This window comes from Nothobranchius furzeri, chromosome 5 (assembly GCF_043380555.1).
Source record: "Nothobranchius furzeri strain GRZ-AD chromosome 5, NfurGRZ-RIMD1, whole genome shotgun sequence".
In the NCBI taxonomy this organism is placed as follows: Eukaryota; Metazoa; Chordata; class Actinopteri; order Cyprinodontiformes; family Nothobranchiidae; genus Nothobranchius; species Nothobranchius furzeri.
Window position 1 is genome coordinate 32,671,092 of NC_091745.1, and position 19,640 is coordinate 32,690,731.

The 19,640-nt window shown below is 44.1% G+C and overlaps 1 protein-coding gene across 1 annotated transcript in view; it reads right to left on the reverse strand.

Annotated features, from left to right (window-relative positions):
- nbeal2 (neurobeachin-like 2) overlaps window positions 1-19,640 on the reverse strand; it is a 458,076-nt gene that overhangs the window by 60,692 nt on the left and 377,744 nt on the right. The window contains exons 48-52 of the mRNA XM_070551909.1: window positions 18,943-19,083; window positions 18,727-18,857; window positions 18,541-18,650; window positions 18,334-18,451; window positions 3,995-4,092 (exon numbers count right to left, since the gene is read on the reverse strand). Coding sequence (XP_070408010.1) covers window positions 3,995-4,092; window positions 18,334-18,451; window positions 18,541-18,650; window positions 18,727-18,857; window positions 18,943-19,083 — 598 coding nt within the window. The remainder of the gene's footprint in view (window positions 1-3,994; window positions 4,093-18,333; window positions 18,452-18,540; window positions 18,651-18,726; window positions 18,858-18,942; window positions 19,084-19,640) is intronic.

Genomic DNA, 19,640 nt, shown 5'->3' on the forward strand with positions numbered 1-19,640 from the left:
GCTCCAAGTGTCACATTTAAATAAGAATCCTTAAATCTCATTGACTTGTGCAGATATGTAATTTATCACTGGACATCTTTTTTCTGTTAACTTTGTGTCACACTTTAAATGACTGATAGTCAGGTTTTATGAAACATTTTTTTAAAAAGTGGAATATAATAAAGTGCTTGGTCAGCATCTGTTCAGTGGGAGGCAGGGAAATGAGTTATGAGCGGCAAAATAATCTCTTTCTCATCACACGGTAAATGGCATGCATTTGTAAAGTGTCTTCTATGCGTTCTAAAAACCCCAAGGCACTTCACATCACAATCAGTCATTCACCCATTCACACAGTGGTGGCGATGTAGCCACAGCTGCCCTGGGGTGCAAAGACAGAGGTAAGTAAAAGATTAAATGAAGAATAAAGTTTATATATGTTTCAAGAATCATTGAAATACTATCTGTGTTTTCACAATTATGAACTACTTAAAAAAAAAATATATATATATATATATATATATATATATATATATATATATATATATATATATATATATATAGTGGGGAAAAAACATAGGGCAACATTCAAATGGGTGTCTATATAAGCAGTATTTATTCACACCAGAACATGGTTATTACACAAGGGTGTAGAAGAAATGATTTCACTTGTAGAATCACAACAAATATAAAACACATAATGAACTGTAAAATCAACCGTGTACAAAAAAATGATAAATAATCCTAAATGTACCCAAATAGAGTAAGATTGTTATTCAGGCAGGTGGGAATGACGCCCGAGTACACCAATGATTGGTTACGGGGATGGGATTAATCCAATAGGCAATGGCTGAAAGAGCTACGCTATACTCATATAATCTGGGGTTACAATATCTAACCAACGTTACTCTATCTACCAAAGAGGTGCTAACTAAAAAGAAGTCTATTCTTGAAAATGTTTTGCGACGATGTGAAAAGAAAGTAAAATCTTTTGCAGTCGGATTCATCAGTCCCCATACATCTAATAAACCCATATGCTTATTCAACATTTGTAGGGCCTGCCTTAACTTATTCTCATATATGGGTCTCCTGGATAAAAGCAATGTCTGCGCAGTTATTTTTTAAGAATGTAAAAATGTTTGCCTTTTAATAGGGCATCCATTTAAATTTCAAGAAATTACCTTGACCTGTCTGACATGTGTGGCTATTTTAAACTATCATATCTGCCCTCAACCCCTTACAAAGACTGACCCTGCTTCTGAATTTCCTATCATCGTTATTAACCAACACATACCAGCCAACTTCTTAACTCTCATAACTAAACATAACATCAATAACCCAAACCAGAAGGAACCAATAAAACTCTACCGAAAATGTCTGGCTGCTTCTAAACAGCCAGTGCCCATGTGTCCAACACGCTTTAAAGTGGAAACAAAAAAAAGTGTGAAAAAAAAAAAAAAAAAAAATATATATATATATATATATATATATATATATATATATAGGTCTAGAGGTGATCAGGCTTTCTCGGTCTTGACTCCTTCTCTCTGGAATGAGCTTCCTCTTGATATTAAAGAGCAAGTTGCAGGTTAGAGACTCCCATGAACCGATGTTTAGGGAAACATAATAGAACCTCTGTTTAAACATTTTTTTTACACATACATAAATTCAAATCAAATCACTTTTATTGTCACGTCACATGTGCAGGTACACTGGTACAGTACATGCGAGTGAAATTCTTGTGTGCGAGCTTCACAGCAACAGAGTTATGCAAAAATACAGTAATGTAAATCAAGTAAAATATAAAAATGGCTAATCTAAGTAATAATATGTATAAGTTGTAATGTATATACATTACTAAATGTTTATGCAAGTATATTATTATTATTTTTTATATATTGTTCTACGTGTGTGCGTGTGAGTGTGTGAGTGTGTGTATAGTGTGTACATACATGTTTTACAAATGAATAAAGTAAACAATAAGATAAGAGATATAAAATATACAGAGGTTGGTATGTGCAAAACTGTGGCATTAATGCACAGTATGGAGTGTGTAATGTTGGAGTTTCAGTAGTGAGGGTGAGGTGTCTGCGCCGTGTTCAGCAGTCTGATGGCCTGATGGAAAAAGCTGTCACAGTCTGCTGGTTCTGGACCGGATGCTGCAGAACCTCCTTCCTGATGGAAGTAGTCTGAACAGTTTATGGCTGGGGTGACTTGAGTCCTTGATGATCCTCCCCGCTTTCCTCAGGCACCGCTTCCTGTAGATGTCCTGGAGGGAGGGAAGCTCACCTCCAATAATCCTTTCTGCACACCGCACTACTCTCTGGAGAGCTTTGCGGTTGTAAGCGGTGCTGTTGCCATACCAGGTGGAGATGCATCCAGTGAGGATGCTCTCAATGGCACAGCGATAGAAGGTCCTGAGGATGCGGTGGCTCATGCCAAATCTTTTCAGTTTGGCATTTCAGTTCAAATTATTTAGGCTTTATGGGTTATTTTTGTGAGAGAGGGTTTTTTTTTTTGGCCAAACCAAGTGATGTCATGTGAGGGAGTCCTGTTAGCACAGAGAAAACTTTAGATGTTTACAGTTATACTCATGATGGACTAAAACCATAAAGTTATGAGTTTGCTGCTCGCCCCAGAGGGCAGAGACACATCTGTGATCTGGTTCTGGAGCTCATGCGGGCTTCTGTGAGCTGGATCATACCCAGAATCCAGCTCGACTGGCCTGCTGAGCCGCACGTCTCTTCTGGTGGTCGGTTCTGACCTGGTTCTGACGGTGATCTGAGTTCCAGAAATCGCATTGGTTTTTTTAAACCCCGCCTCGGGTCTCCGGAGCCCAGCGCGGACCTCCCTGTCCCGGTACCGACCGATGTGGGCTACAGAAGTCTGTCTTTTCAGGTGCAGAAACGCAAACTCAGGCACGGAGATAGAGGCGTTGTTTTTCTTGTCTGGAAACCCGTGGACTCGATGTCCAGACAGGCTGGAGTTGGTACAGCCTTCACACACTAGTTTATCAACATGAACACAACCCAACACTAGTAAACACACACACTGACTGGATCACATGACCTCTCTACCCTAAAGCTACCCACTCTCCACACCGAGCTGAGGCAGCACCGAGCGTCTAACTCCCTTTGGTTACGTCAGAGGTTCACATTTAGAAACAATGAGTCATTTTAAATCCAACATTCAAAGACCAATCAGGTTGATAATTCATATTTATATGGAATATCACATCTTATTGATAATTTAATAAATGTAGCTGATCCTCACCACTACAGCTTCAAAGACGGTGATTTTCGCCGAAAAGCTACATGTTTGCAGGTATGCTTTAGGTCCTGGGCCAATGAGTTCTGAGCTCAGCCTGTACTGGAGGGGCTGGTGCGGGTGAGCTTGGGGGCTTGCAGTTCTTATCTTCTGGACTGCTGACACGGCAACTGGTTGATTTATACATCCCCATGATGTTGGCGCAGTGATATTTTGGTTCTGTTGTATTTTTTTGGTGTTCCCTTTTCTCCCCCTCTCTCTCTGTGCAGGTCTAGAAGCAGCTTCTTGTACATTTTTATTGCTTATTCTTGTGAACTTTTCCCTCCACCTCTTCCTTTCCTCTCTCACCTTTCTCTGTCATTTCTGTCTCCATGTTCATCGGGATTGAAAACAACCAAAAGCAAAAAAGTATTTATATCAGTATTTATAGCTGAAACACTCCACCTGTTACAATAAAACAAAAAATAAATAACATTTGTCCTGCGATGGACTGGCTCTCTGTCCAGGGTGTACCCCGCCTGATTGCCCATTGGCTGCTGGAGATAGGCACCAAGCCCCCCCACCCCCCACCCCCCACCCCACCCGCGACCCTACGTGGACAAGCGGTTTCAGAAAATGGATGGATGGATAAACAAGATTTGTTTTTCGGCACTCAGGCATCAGCTCTGATTGCTTTACAGATGGACAGGACAAGGGGAAAAAAGAAAATCTGAATCAGCGTTTATGCAGATCTTGGTGGTTTTAACTGCACCTTGAGTAGTTGACAGGGTGTCTGTCCAAAGTTGCTGATGATGCCTTCCAAGGCCTTGCGCTCATTCTCGTTGGCTATAGCGTCCAGATCTACGGCACCTGCAGAAGTCAAATTTTCAAAATTAAGTCTCATTAAATAAGTTAAAAAAACATTTTAATAAAGCAGCACCTTTTCAATTACCAAGTCACATATTGTTATCCTGAACGTTTATTAGGATAAATGAAGATATTTAAAAAGGTAATTAATTCAACAACTTAGGGATGGCATCACGATTACGTATTTTTTGCTCCCAATCCACTTCCGAGTCATGTATTGTAAGAACACAGTCCCAATCCAATACTTTAGAAATGCATTAAGAAAAAAGGAGAACACACTAAAGTTTAAGTTGTTTTAATCATTAATTTGTTTATGTATTGTGACGGCAGTGCCTGTCACCTCAGGGGTATGGTCTTCTGGTAATATTTATTTGTTTCCTGTGTTCTGTCTAGAATGACTGGTTGATGTGCACAGACATCAGTCTTCTAATGTTTATGAATGCATGTGTTGATTTTGTATTTTATTTGAGTTACCAGTGACTTGGAGTTGCCCCTGGAGTCTCACACACCTGCAGCTCATCTCCTCAGGAAGCCTAATCAGCACTCCTGGGATCTACCTACTCCCAAGGGAGGGGAGATTCATGATTCTAATCGGTTACCTGAACCGATTAGACTGGTTAGTGTGTGTGTGTGTGTGTGTGTGTGTGTGTGTGTGTGTTAATGGTTACTCTTTTGTTTGTAGAGCGGTCTGATCAGCCACTATTTAAGTCGAACCTGGTGTGTCTAAATGTTTCTTCTTTATGATGTTTGTGTGTCATTCTGACTAGTCTAGTCCCAGACGATATCCTGAGTTTAAGTGGATATATTTATTATACCAAGTTCATGTTATTTTTGAAGCTTCTCCAAAACAAAATGTGTGGCAGGGCTGTGCAGAGACCTTTGAAGGGGCACATGCTTAAAGTTAAAAAAGGGGCACATCTAGAGCAAATATATAGAAAAGTATTTAATTTACATTTTTACATTTCATTCAATGTAAAAATGTCCGCATGCTACAGGTTAACATCTGTCCACTTAAACATATCAAAACAAGGATCTCGCGTGCGTCTTCATGATGCAGGTAAACCTCCTCCTCAGATCCAGTATGGTGGTTGAGGAGCCTATTGAGTGGGTGCACACTGCTTTGATGATGGGACGTAAGCTCATTCTCACTCAGTGGAAAACCGCCTCCCCTCTTTCATTCACTCAAGTGGTATAATCTTTTGAAAAAACTAGCCTCATTTCAACGTCCATCATATAAACTCTCAAACAAGTTGGACAGGTTTCACTCAAAGTGGGATTTTTACATTCACAAACTTAAAGGACTGCCTCAAGGCCCCAGATTAAAACAACCATTATAGCTTGGGGAATGCTAATTGATGCGTATCCTCTCTCGTTTTCATTTCAGGTTGTCTTGTTTATATAGTATTCAGTCAGCAATGCTCCCTCTGGAGTTTGTCTTTTTCTTTTTTTGACACACAGCTAATTTTTGTTATTCTTTGTATTAATATTTGTTGAATAAAAAGTTAATCTAAAAAAATACCACTGATAAAATATATAAAAGATGGTTAAACAGGCTAAACTAGATCAAATTAAGCTAAAAGCTGTACTAAAAAAGTGAGTCTTGAGCCTGGCTCTAAAAACATGAACATTCTCTGCGGCCCTGAAGTCTTTTGGCAGACCGTTCCAAAGATAAGGGCCCAAAAACTGGAAGGATGCCGCGCCTTGGGAGTGTGTCCTGACTTTTGGTATGACAAGGAGACGGTTGCCAGAGGGCCGCAGGGACCGTGAAGGCTCGTATTTCAGAAGTAGTTCTGAGCAGGGCCAGATTAACACTTTGTTATACCCTGGGCAACAATATTCAAGGGCTCCATCATCACGACCCGAGGATCACCATAATATGGTCACATACAGAATATTTTACTGTAATATGCAGTAAATATACTCAATACTTGAATGCCTGACTTCACGTAACCCGCCCAGAGTAACCTTTGACCCACCTTGTGTGGACTGACCAATGAGGAGAGGGTCTTAACTTGAGGCCCTCTCTTCATTGGTCAGTCTGCATGAGACTGACTCTCAACTGACGTTCAAAGTCATAGGCAGCGAAGCGTCTCTGTGCAGCGCAAAAGCCCGGGTGGACAGTTTGTTTAATACAGGGTGATCATATTTCCATTTCCAAACAAGAGGACAGGGGATCTGTGCCTATGATGTCACACTATGGCAACGCCACACAAACCATGTTGGGACCCATAGGCGTCATTTTAACCGGGGACGCCGGGGACATGTCCCCGGCAAAATTTGTGATAGGCAGCTGTGTCCCCCCCACTTTAAAAAAAGCCTGCTGATGAGGATTTTTGATTTACCAGCTAAGATCTTATCCAGGGGTCGGCAAACTGTTCCCATCAAAGAGCCATTATTACCCGTTTCCCACAGTAAAGAAAACACCGCAGTAGCCACAGCATTGTGGGCGGGGCCTACCCTCAGACAGCAGAGCGCTGCTCACAACCAGGTGACAGCAGCCGGTACCGGTCGCTCGCATGGACGTCGCACCCGTGGGGGATTCAACACCCACACTTTTCCTTCTGTTTTGCTCACCTCCACACCAGTCTGGTTTCTTTACGTCACACTCACTCTGTTTGCCTCATCTCCTTCTTCACCTCCACTTCTGACAGCCGATGTCGGGTTTCCAGGAGAGCAGGAGAGGGAGGGACGGAAGAGCTCGACTGAATTCATAATTTTACATCTTGATATTAGCTGTACAAAGTCTGAGTTTGATAAAGTGAAGAACAACAATTTGCAGAGGTTTAGAACTGGCGCGGCACCAGGTTTTCATTTTTGGGTGGGCCACGGTAATTCTGGACGGACCTTAATAAGCAGTGACTTAAGTGAAGCAGGCAGGTCGCGCTAAAAAATTTAGTTTAAAAAGACATCATAAATGTGTTCCCCCGTCATTTTAATTTATAAAATATGAAGTAAAAACTCACAATTTAATTTTCAATTATTTGTCATTAATATGTAGTCTACACCCGACCATCTTCCAGTAAAAGCAGAGCATCCAGCCCATCTCTCCAAATGCGTAAAATGTGCATCAGCCGCTAGTTAGGCGCGTCGCGCGCACCATTAGCTACGTCATCCCAGACAAGAGCAGAGCAAATAGAGAAAGAATAGAGGATAATTGTGTCTGGATGTGGATGGAGATTACATTTTACAGCAGCCTGATCATCATTTAAATACGTAACCCACCACCTGTCTTCTAGTCCACGCTATCAGCATTATTTTAATTGGTGTGTGTGTGTGTGTGTGTGTGTGTGTGTGTGTGTTTTCCACTTCAAACACTGGTCTAACCAACCAGACCAGCGTGTCCAGTAACATATTAATGTTACAATTAAACAGTTTCACTTCATGTAGACTAGGAACATTTCACCTGCCGTGGCCCGACCGCTTCTGCTCCACATAAACTTTGTGCGTGATCAAATGTCTCTACAGGTGCTTGCTGAGCTGAAGAGCTATTTTGCCTCAGACTGGATGCGTCATGCGTCTCCATATTAGAGACGGGAACAAGCGCTGTTCAGCCAAAGTTTCATAATTTCATAAAAAGAACATTTTTCCAAGTGACACATCCCTCAGAGAGACCGGGTTTCCAGACCGCTTCAGTGGGAGGAAATCATCGCATGCACCGCGGTTCTGCACTGCGCTGCAAACCCCTCAGATCTTCAGCTCACTGTCCACCGTGGGCACTCCGAGCCGCGCTGAACACAGTGTCCAGTATAAAGCTCTGATGTTCTGATGGGAATCAAGTTACCTCCGCGATGTGCGTTAACGATTAAAATGTCAGCTCATCCATGCGCATCAGTGTGAGTCGGGGTAATTCTTTCAAAACAACCAACATCCTTGAGTTTATCCGTCAATATGTGGCAAGGTGGAGAAACGAGGGCCCGGGCGGGATTCGATCCCCAGACTTCCCAGGTGAGAGTCATACGCTCTAACCAGTCAGCCAAAGGGACAACCCCTTGACCAAGTAGCCAGGGCGCATGATTTATCGGGACACTCACACTGCCACACCTGATTATGAAACTTTGGCTGAATAGTGCTTCTTCCTGTCTCCAATGTGGCGACGCATCCAGGAACCTGTCTGAGGAGAATCCCAGAATCTGACATCCTTCAGCTCAGGAAGCGCATATGATTACGCACAAGCGTGACGCGTCAACCCGGTCTCACAGTAAGACCGGGTTGGACCTGTTTAGGTTTACACAGACAATCTTTACGTTTAGAATTGGCATACAGATGTAAAATTAATGCAGTAAAATATAAAACTTTTTATTTAAATATCCATTCATTATTTTACAAAGAGAGCCGCATCAGATGGATGGAAGAGCCGCATGCGGCTCCAGAGCCGCCGACCCCTGTGCTAGCCTACTTTATTGTCCCCAGCAATTTTTAAACCCCTCTCAAGTGTATGGTTATTGTCCCCAGCAATTCTGAAAACAAACTGACGCCCTTGTTGGGACCCATATTTTGTAAGAACTAAATTAATATCAGATTCTGTCAATAAAAGGGCTCTAAAACAATTCATATGTAAATATTTTGCATATTTAATGCAAAATCTCATTTTTCTGCTTTAGTGCTGCAACAAGGTTTTATTAATAATAAATTATTATACCTTTTGTTTTACTACAGCATCGGTAAGCTTTCTGTGCACAGATTATTAAGGATGCTTGTTTCAGCTGTGAGATTAGACGATAGGATCAATGAAAACATAAGTTGTCACACACTCCATGGAAACTTTCAGAGAATCCACAAATAGTGGCTTTCAAATGGTTTTGTTACTTTTTGCAAGTTTAGAAAAGCAGCAGATGAGACAGCATGTCTGATAATTTAGTTTTTCATCTGATAATATTAGAACATGTCAGTAATATCTGAGGGGCTTTTATAAACACTGTATAACTAACACTACTGGAGAGGGTATGGATTACACAGAGGCTTCTGGGGAGCCCAGTTAGGGGGCCATTTAGCCTTGGCCCCCAAAATGTCTTGAAACGGCCCTGGGTGTGTGAGTGAGTGTTGAAGGTGATCTGAACTGTATCAGATGTATAAATATTACATGTGTGTAACTTATTGCATTATACAGGTAAAAACATGTAGTGGAGATAAGTAGGGGTTATTGTCATTGTAGTGTATCAAGAGCATACTTAAAAGCACAAAAAACATAGATTCATTACTCACTAAAAAAGAAAAAAATCCCTAAATCACACATAGCTTTTTCTACAGTCAATTCACCAGAAGCAAGTCAAACAAGAGGAATTTTGCCTAAACACTGGGAATTACTTAAATGTGATCCAACATTACATCCGATCAGTACAAGTCCTCCACTTATAGCTTTCAGACGCACACGAACGTTGCGTGATAGACTGGTTCATTCTGAAACCAAAAAACCACAGTCTTCCACTACGTGGTTGCCACCCAAACCTGTTGGCTTCTATTGATGCGGCCACCGCGCCCACCACTCTAATGCTTCAGACGCTAAATACTTTACACATCCACACACTGGCAAAAACATTATATTAAGTCTTTTATTAACTGCAATAGTACTCATGTGATCTACCTGCGCGTGTGGTCTGACGTATGTGGGGCAAACAAAACAAGTCTTAAACTTAGAATTGCAGAGCACAAAACAGCAATACGTACGGGCAATCTTGATTATGCCATGGCGCGCAGCACTATAAGTCAGCTAATCATAGGTCGGTAGTAGGGCGGGGCGATATGGACCAAAACTTATATCTCGATATCTTTTTGCTGAATTCCGATATACGATATATCTCTTGATATTTTTCCCCCTGTAAAATATTTACAAGTTAACTCAATTCAAGCTGTCTTGAGAAATTGTATACATAAATCGGTAGATTAAATGCTTAAAAATGTATTGATTCTTGTCAAATTTTAACCTTAGTACCAATTTTCTACCAGTCTTAGCTTTAGAAACACTAGTACAGCTGTCTGTTAACACACTCACTCACTCACTCACTCACACACACACACACACACACACACACACACACACACACACACACTGAGGTGTATCAAATGTCCCACAGGCTCTTTTAAATTATATATTCATAAATAATGTAAAATTATTTAAATTTCATCTAGAGGTGGGCCATATCATTTATTTCTTGTCCAGAGAAAAATAATCTATCATGTTAAACTAAATTTATGATGATGTAATTGCTTCTACTGATGATCACATGGGTCATGCACCGTGGAGTTATTAGGGCAAACATGGCTGGAATCTAACAGTATTGGCTCATATCAGAGATTATACTGTAATGACTCTGTAACGACCAGAAGTTGAGGACCCGCGAGGACACCAAGACACAGTAAAGCATTTTGGTGAGGCAGGTGTGTGGCATGAGCTTGATGAGGGTGTGATGCATGAAGGCTATGAGATGAATTATGGTACGTGGAGGTCATGGCATGGCAGGATCATGACGGAACCCCCCACCCCCCCACCCACCCACCCACACACACACACACACACACACAAGGGCGGATACCAGACACCCATAGGAAACCGAAGCAGGGCGGGAGGTGGGGGACCAGGAAGGAGGGCCAGAAACCAGAACAGAAAGAATCCAATAACAAAAAAGGCGGACCCAGTAAAGGGCACCTGACTAAGCAGGGTTCAGGAGGGCGGCTGGGAGGCGGCACGGTGTGGCAGAGTTCAGGAGGGTGGCATCGAGGCGGTCGAACGATGAGACGCGGCTCTGGAGCCCGGCGACGAGGGACCAGGAACCGGGACCATCGACATCAGGGAGGCCTGCGATGTGGAGCCAGGAGCAAAGGCCGAGAGGATCTGGGGGACCAGCTGCGACAGATCAGGGACCAGGAGACACTGGGAGTCCAGCGGCGACGAGGCAGTAGTCGGAGATGTGACAAAGCCATGAGAGGTGGCTGGGAACCAGGCAGGGCCGCAGGAGGTGAGTCCCTGGGAGGAGTGGCCAGAAAGGATGAGGCGGCTGGGATCTCTGAAGGCGGGGACGCTGGAGGCAAAGTCTATGGAGGAGGCGGGGACGCTGGAGGCAAAGTCTATAGAGGAGGTGGGGACGCTGGAGGCAAAGTCTCTGGAGGAGACGGATCCTCAGGCGGAGCCTCTTGGACAGGCAGAGACTCTTTGACAGGCTGACTCTCGGGTGACGCCTCTTGGACAGGTGGACCCTCAGGCGGCGCCTCTTGGACAGGCGGACCCTCGGGCTGTGCCTCTTGGACAGGCGGTCCCTCGGGCAACGCCTCTTGGACAGGCAGTCCCTCAGGAAGCACCTCTTGGACAGTTGGTCCCTCAGGCGACACCTCTTGGACAGGCAGTCCCTCAGGCGGCGCCTCTTGGACAGGTGGTCCCTCAGGAGACGTGACAAAGCCATGAGAGGTGGCTGGGGACCAGACAGGGCCGCGGGAGGTGAGTAGCTGGGAGGAGTGGCCAGAAAGGATAGGGCCGTTGGAGTCTCTGAAGGCGGGGACGCTGGAGGCAAAGTCTATGGAGGAGGTGGGGACGCTGGAGGCAAAGTCTATGGAGGAGGAGGGGATGCTGGAGGCAAAGACTCTGAAGGAGACGGATCCTCGGGCGGAGCCTCTTGGGCAGGCGGAGACTCTTTGACAGGCCGACTCTCGGGCAACGCCTCTTGGACAGGTGGACCCTCAGGCGGCACCTCTTGGAAAGGCGGTCCCTCAGGTGGCACCTCTTGGACAGGCAGTCCCTCAGGCGGCGCCTCTTGGACAAGTGGTGCCCTTTGGATGGGTGGAGCCTCTTGGACGGGCAAAGCTTTTTGGACGGGCAGTCTCGGGCGACGCCTCTTGGATGGGTAGAGCCTCTTGGACAGGCAGAGCCTCATGGACAGACAAAGCCTCGGGCGATGCCTCTTGGACAAGCGGAGCCTCGGGCGAAGCCTCTTGGATGGGTGGAGCATCGGGTGATGCTTCTTAGATGGACAGAGCCTCGGGCGGCGCCTCTTAGACAGGCGGAGCCTCGGGCAGCGCCTCTTCGGTAGGCGGAGGTGGGACCACCACTGGACCTGGATGTTGTGCGGCCTCCGGGGCCATCGCTGGACCTGGATGCTGTGCGGCCTCTGGGACCACAGCTGGACTTGGATGCGATGCGACCACCAGACCACCACTGGACCTGGATGTGGTGCAACCACCGTGCCAAACGCTGGACCTGGATGCGGTGCGACCTCCATGACCACCGCTGGACCTGGATGCAGTGCGGCCTCTGTGTCCCCTGCTGGACCTGGATACGGTGCGGCCTCTGGGACCACTGCTGGACCTGGCTTGGTGCTGGAGGGTTCTGGGGAAGGCATCCGTCCTTCACAGCAGGTCAGGCCCTCTGCGGAGACATCATTAAGTGCCGACCCAAAGACCCTCTGGACATAAGAGTAATGGTTCCTAAGGGCTTAAACTGTTGTCTACTCCGGATGGGTGGAAAAGAGGGTATTTAACAACTCAGCTGCCCGCAGTCGTTGGCGGGGGCATGATGGTACAGCAAAGATGCCCCGTAGAGAGTCCTTAACCATCTGTGCCCCCATCCTAGCTGCCACCTCAGTTGGGGCTAACTTAGGAGCAAAACATGAGGTGTCGTCTGGGGGGCCCACTGACACCAGCACGGGAGAAGGATCAACCTTCTTAGCAGCTCCAGAAGACCTCCAGGACCGCCGCTGATTTGGCATGGCAAGAGGGGCTTGAGGCCTGAGTGGCGTGATGAGAGGAGGGGCTTGATGCTGGAGTGGAGTGATGACAGGAGGGGCTTGAGACTGGAGCGGTGTGGCTTATAAACCTTGGATCTGGGAAGGCAGCGAATTAGCAGGGGCTAAGGTCCAGCAGCTCCTGTGTGGCTGGGACTTTCTACTGACCACACCAGAGAGAGTATTGCACAGGCTTTGAGGGAATCTGTCAAGTTGGGGTCAGAGAGAAGAGGACCTGACGTACATTACCACAGACAACGCAGCAAACGTCATCAAAGCGGTGGAACTTAATGACTGGACCAGACTTCAATGTTATGGACATAGGATGCGTGTGTGAGTGAGTGTGTTTTATTAATTTATACGTATTTAATGCGATGTGAAAATAATTGTGTAAAATGGTCTAAGATTTTTCATCATGTATTTCATTAGAGTTTCTATAAATAATTCATTAATAACATGTTAAACTCAATATTAGATGATGAACAATGTGTTATGTGCTTTTGATAGTTTCTTTCTCCTCCTGTTTGCTTTCTAAAGATTATGTTCTTGTATTTCTTTTGTTCTCCTGCTAAAAACTTTTGAGCCTGAAATGCTCTTATGTTCGTGTTGTTTTTTCTTTTTCTCCAGAAATGGCTGTTGAAGATGATGCAAGTCAAACGGGCAACTGGACTTTGCAAACAAATAGTGGGTGTCTTCTCTCATAGCTGGAAAAAGAAGAAGCGCTGAAAAAAGCACAGCAAGAATTGAAATGACCAGAACACTCACTAATCACAGAGTGTGTGACAAGATGGGGTTCAAGGCAAAAAATGATAGGGAGGAGGCGTTGACTCAAGTTCTGTCTGAAGACAAGAAGACACGTCTCCTGGTCCCCACTTGGCATGGCACAGATGTCCTTGAATCTATTAACAATGCCATTGGACCTCTGCAGGAATTCACAGATGCTCTGTCTGGTGAAGCATATGTAAGTGTGTCCTACCTGCAGCCAGTTCTCCATCTCCTGAGAACATCAACCCTAAGTGAGAAGGATGAGCACACAGATCTAACTAAGGAAATAAAGTCCGGAGCTCTTGCCTACATTGAAGATGAATAAAGTGACCCAGCCACACAGGAGCTGCTGGACCTAACGTCTGTCCTTGATCCCAGATTCAAGACTGACTACATGAGGGCAGATAATGTCCCAGACATCAAAGAAAAAGTCAAGATTCAAATGAAGCAGGTGGCACGAGAGGTAACTTGTCTTTTCTATGTGTGTGTGTACAAAATGCCACGTTATATATTTTTACATTCATTGTTTTTTTTTTGTTTACATAAAAGGCCAAATTGTGTAAGTCATACCAGATGACAACATTTTGACAGCTTAATCTCTGTTTTACAGGACAAGAGGGCTCATCTTGACACCACAGGTGCCATGCCCAGGTGCCTCAGAGGCAGCTCCAGCCACCACCGAGAAGGGAAAGCGGTCACTGAGCAGCTTCTTCAAGAGCAAGGCTGCGCCACTGTGCAGTTGGAGGATGCTCTCAAAGCTGAACTGGACAACTACCTGATGAGTCCAACTATCGATGGAGAACAAGATCCACGTGCCTGGTGGAGAGTGCACAGAGTTAACTTTCCATGGCTGAGCAAACTGGCTTGTAAACTCCTGTGCATACCATCCACTAGTTCACCAACAGAGCGATTGTTTAGTGCTAGTGGCAATGTTGTCACATGTCAGCGCTCTTGTCTGAAACCAGCCAAGGTTGATATGCTGGTTTTCTTGACCCAAAATCTGTTGAGTCATGTAGAGTTGTGAAGAAAAGAAAAGTGTTATTAAGGGTTTGAAATTTATTAGCTCAGGTTTTCGCGCTGACTTTGTGTCAGGCTTTGTTTACAAAAGACATATTTATTTTCAGGAAAAGTGCAGTATTGTTGGGCGAGACCCTGTTTTTCATTTTGGGAATTTTTTTGCACGTTGTTTCTCTGTTTGTTACATATTTAACATTGTTTAATTATTTTGTATTTTATTTAATTTAAAACAAAGATTTTTTGGATTAATACTACTATGGTAAAATGAGGATGGCTCTTTTAGCTCTTCATCTGTAACAGTCAAAGACTTAAGACTATTTATGCATGTTTCTTAATAAATATGTTTGAAAGGTAATCTTGTTTTTAGTTTTCACCTTTGTAGATGTTAATACGCACATTTTGAATTTAGTGCTGAAGGTTGATTTGAAAAAAATCGTAAATCGAATTGAAATCGTAATTCCTGACAAATAAATCGCAGTTCAATCTTTTCCTAAAATCGTTCAGCCCTAGTGCATGGAGGTCAGGGCATGGCAGGATCGTGACAGACTCAGTCTCTGGTTGCTCTTTTATGAGTATTATTTTCGGGCTACTGTCGCCGTAACCCACGCCTTACAAACTCTTAACTTTTTCAACAGAATTGCTCGCAACGGAGTATTTACTAGTATAGCATACCAGAGCGGGGCAAAAATGGAACCGGAGCAATATTTCTCACCTGTTAAGCTCGCCTTCAAAATAAAACGTTTGCCCTAAAGTTTACTATTCAAACCCTTACAATACGTTTGAGGTCATTTGGCCACTCCGGCTATCCGTAGATGTTTCCCATCAAATCAAATCAAACTTTATTTATATAGCACTTTTCATGCATAGGATTCAACACAAAGTGCTTAACAGATTAAAATGACCCATATAACCCACATTCTCTCCCTTTCCCACACTTAAAAAAATTGTGACATTATGTGTGAGGGAGGGGGGTGTTTGGCTCATCTCTCTGGCGCCGCACAAGCAGGATGGAAAATAGAACTCCGTTGGCGTTTAACGTCCCCAAATAATTAAACGTTAGAATGCCAAATGCAATGTTTAGAGCAGTACATTTACCCAGAGGCTCCCAGATTGAGCAAACTTGTGAGAATACACATAATAACTGCTTAGAGACAGAGCAACATGTGACTAGCATAGCGGCTAATCGCTAGCATGGCAGTTTAACCAGTTATATCGATATAAAGATATAAAGTCATATTGTATCTTGTTTTAAAATTACATCGATATTTTAAAAATATCGATATATCCCCAGCCCTAGTCATTGGCATCTTTAAGATTTTGGGGTATAGAAGCTGTTACCCTTCCTTCTAGAGGTGGTAATTTACCACCGTTTGTGCAGAGAAGCTTTCTGGATCTACACCCTTAACACTGTAGAACCACATGGACTTAATGATGGACTGAGCCTGTTTGGTTTTCTATAAAGGGTGGTTGCATTTTCATTAGTGTTTGTTATACACTGCTATTTATCTCTATTGTATTTATTTGTTTTTAATCTGATTCTGCTATGTGTTGCTTATGATATGGCTGGATGTTTTATAAATCAGTGATGAGCTAATTATGAATTTATTGTGTCATTTTGTTACTGATTGGTAATATATTAACGTGGCTCCTCCCCCTGCTTGTTTGACTAATGAAGAACACGTTTTTTGTTTAACTGACCAGCCAACACATGTGTATATATGGATCTCAGAAAACAGTGAACTGTAACTCTGAAGAAGACATAATCTGTCGAAATGTCAGTTCTGTTTGTTTTGTACCTATTTAAGTGCTGAGGACCAGTTTGCTCCAGCCATACTTTATCTTCTACATTTGATGTCCCATGGGCTGTCGGAGCACCTGATGTCCTCTGGATGATGCGCAGCGTGCTCTTCTATTACATGTTTTTTTGTACTTGTTGATACAGTTGGAATTATTTTAATTTTATCAGCCATTCAGAAGTTATGATGCAGAGAATCTAGAGTGAGAAATATCAAACATCTGTGATTCTTTGTTGTGAGTTTCTCTAACTTCACTTAAGAAGTCTCTCTCATGTCAACTTTTCTGTCTCAGACATGCTGCTACCTGACTCTGCTCCACACACACTAACCACGTACTTAAATGTTAATGTAAACAAAAGCTCTGATATTAAAATCAGTGATGTGATGCAGGGAGAATAAAAACTCACGGGTAGATGAACGCAGACTCCTGCCGACAAGCAAAACACCAGTCTTAGTCGTCTCCATCTCCATGGGTGAGTTAGAGCGACAGCAGGGACAACCAATCACATGTTAGCATGACGCGGCAGAGCCAGTTAGTGAGCTTGTGTGCGGGTCTAAGGGAACATAGTCTTCAGCCTGAGGCGGTTGCCTCCACATTGTCCTAGTGCCCAACTTGTATCCAAGTATGAATGTTTTGGATGGTAAAATCTGAGGGTAGACCGGAAAAAGGACACTTTCGTCTGTGTTAGCTAACTGCTGCGTGTTGTGGTCCGTGAATTCCAGGACTTCCTTAAATTGTGGGACTTACGGCTGTTGTTATCTGTGAAACAAAGCCTAAGTCATGCCTATCTACTCCCGGACCATGGGTCCCCAGAAGAACAAAGAAATTAATACAAGTCAACGGGGCTAAAAACGCTATTTTGTAATTCCGCTTGTTTCGTACCATGGATTTTACATGGCGTCCATGAATTTTAAAGACGCATTTTGATACTAAGAAAGAGTTTATTTTTGAACAGGAGAAAGGTTATTTTAGGTTTTGTGTGAAAAAAAGTCCAGGACTACAAATGCACTTAAATTTTCTAGGGCCATAGCCACCCCTGGCCACTCCTTGGGGGCACCATTGAACACAGGCAGTAAGTTTAGCATTTTAAACAGAATCAGCTCAGATGATAAACTGAAGCAATACAGGGCTTCAGGAGCTTCTCTCCATTAGAGCTGGAGGTCAGATTACTAAAGACCAAACAGTAACTTCAGAGGACAGACACCTTTAGGAGTGGCTTGTTAAAAAAACTTAGTGAGCGCGAGGCTTTAATCGCAACAAATTGTTTTGTCCAAGTTAAAGGGAAGTCCGCGGCAGCGCAGAGATCGCCTCCATATCCCCTTCAACCCATTGTGTAAACTTTTGAAAAAGGGCCACGATTGCACCACAAGGTCAGACCACCTTCAAACAACCTAAGGCTCCCAGATGATGCCATAGCATTGTGGTGAATTGGCAGCATTGTTTTCTAAAAGAGATGTGAGGAGATGAAGGTGTGGATAACAATCAAGTTCAGAGCATGACAGAATTGGCCTCAGCTTAGCAATGTTCCTAAGATGGCAGAAAAAGGCCTGAACAAGAGAACAGATGTGAGAATCCAGGTTGAGAGCTGGGTCGAAGTTCACACCAAGGTTCCTGACAGTGGATTTGGTGTGAGAAGCAAGCTGACCTTGAAAGTCTCTGACTTTGGGAACCATTTTGTCTGGGGAACGATGAAGATCACGGTCCAAGGTGCTATACACTACGGCAGTGGTACTCCGTTGGCGGCTCTCCGCTTTCTGACTCCCCGGACCGGACCTTTCACCCTGTTACAGTGTTAACAAGGGGACTGCCATAGTGTCAGCTCCACTTACTCTAATAGCCGTCACCGGACCAGACCTTTCAGTTGGATCGTTAAATGAGTTAGAATGTTACAGGAGGACCAACACATAACAGTCATATCACTGGTTCAGTCATCTTGTTGAATTTTGAACAGCACCACCTTCATAGGTGCAGTAGTAGAAAACATTGAGAGCTTCCACAGCCTCCTCTCCTCTCTGTTTGCAGCCAAATATCAGGTCAATCCACTGGTGGAGGTGACTGGACACGTACTCCGATTCCTAAACAAATTTTATAGAGATGTTTTATCTTGATGATGAGCCTTCTGTGTATGAGTAAGTTTTACAATTGTGTAATTTTTTTGGCTCACCAAGGCTTTCCTGTGTTTTCTGATGAAGTCTTCCCTTGAAGTTGCCCAGCAAGGCAGCTCCACGTCAGTCACCAGGTCTTGAGATATCTGTAAACGGCCCAGGTCAAAGCCTACAGCCACAGACAGGATATTTATCTTTCTTCCAAACAATAAATCACGTTGATCTTTTAGTGTGGTGCAACTAACCATTCAGGTTCTGCAGGAATTCTGGGAAGTAGAAGAACTCGGGAATGAGCTCTTTGACATCAGCTGGGCTCTCCATGCGGGCCTGCCAGGCTGCTGGTATCGAGTGGAATTGTCTGTCTGCAACATCAAACCTAAACAGTCCCCAAAACAGCAACATAAAGGCATAAGACCAGCAAGATACTTGATTTAATCTTACCAATTACTGGTCAACCTTACCTGCCACTCTGCAGCTGGATGTGCAGCGTGGTGAAAGGCTCCATGCGGATCATGTAGTGCATGACTCCTGCTGCATTAGAGTAGTGTGTGCCATAGTGGAACTTGTCTATGGTTCCTGTTGGGTCTTCAAAGCTCTCATACCTACAGGGAGTGCAGAATTATTAGGCAAATGAGTATTTTGTCCACATCATCCTCTTCATGCTTTCTTTTGGCACTCACAGAGCACAGTCGCTTCTGCTTTGCTCCCTTATCTTTTTCCCAAGGCTCTTTTTGTCCCGTCTGTCTACAGAGCGCTTCTCTGCATTTCCTCTGGAAATCACTATTTTTCAGAAATGGATTTAATTAATTGGTCATTCTACGCGATTGATAAGATTTTTTCTACGATGAGAACGGAGGAGGGGGCTCGCGCTTGCCCTCACGGGACACATGCAGCGGGATATATGCTCGATTCCTGGAAGAAGTGGAATGGCATCTGTCTCTCTCAGCTGTCCGTTGAGGACGTCGAAGATGTGTGGATATTTGGCCTGATGATCACTGGATTTCTTCTAATTGGAATGGGAGGATATCTGATTTTCCAAAAAATTGGGATGACGGGAGCGATTGGAGGGCGACCCGCACCCATGGACGGCACCGTCCAGGCGGAGACCTCACAGACTGGGACGTTACTCGAGGTGAATCGCAAGCTGGACAATGTCTTA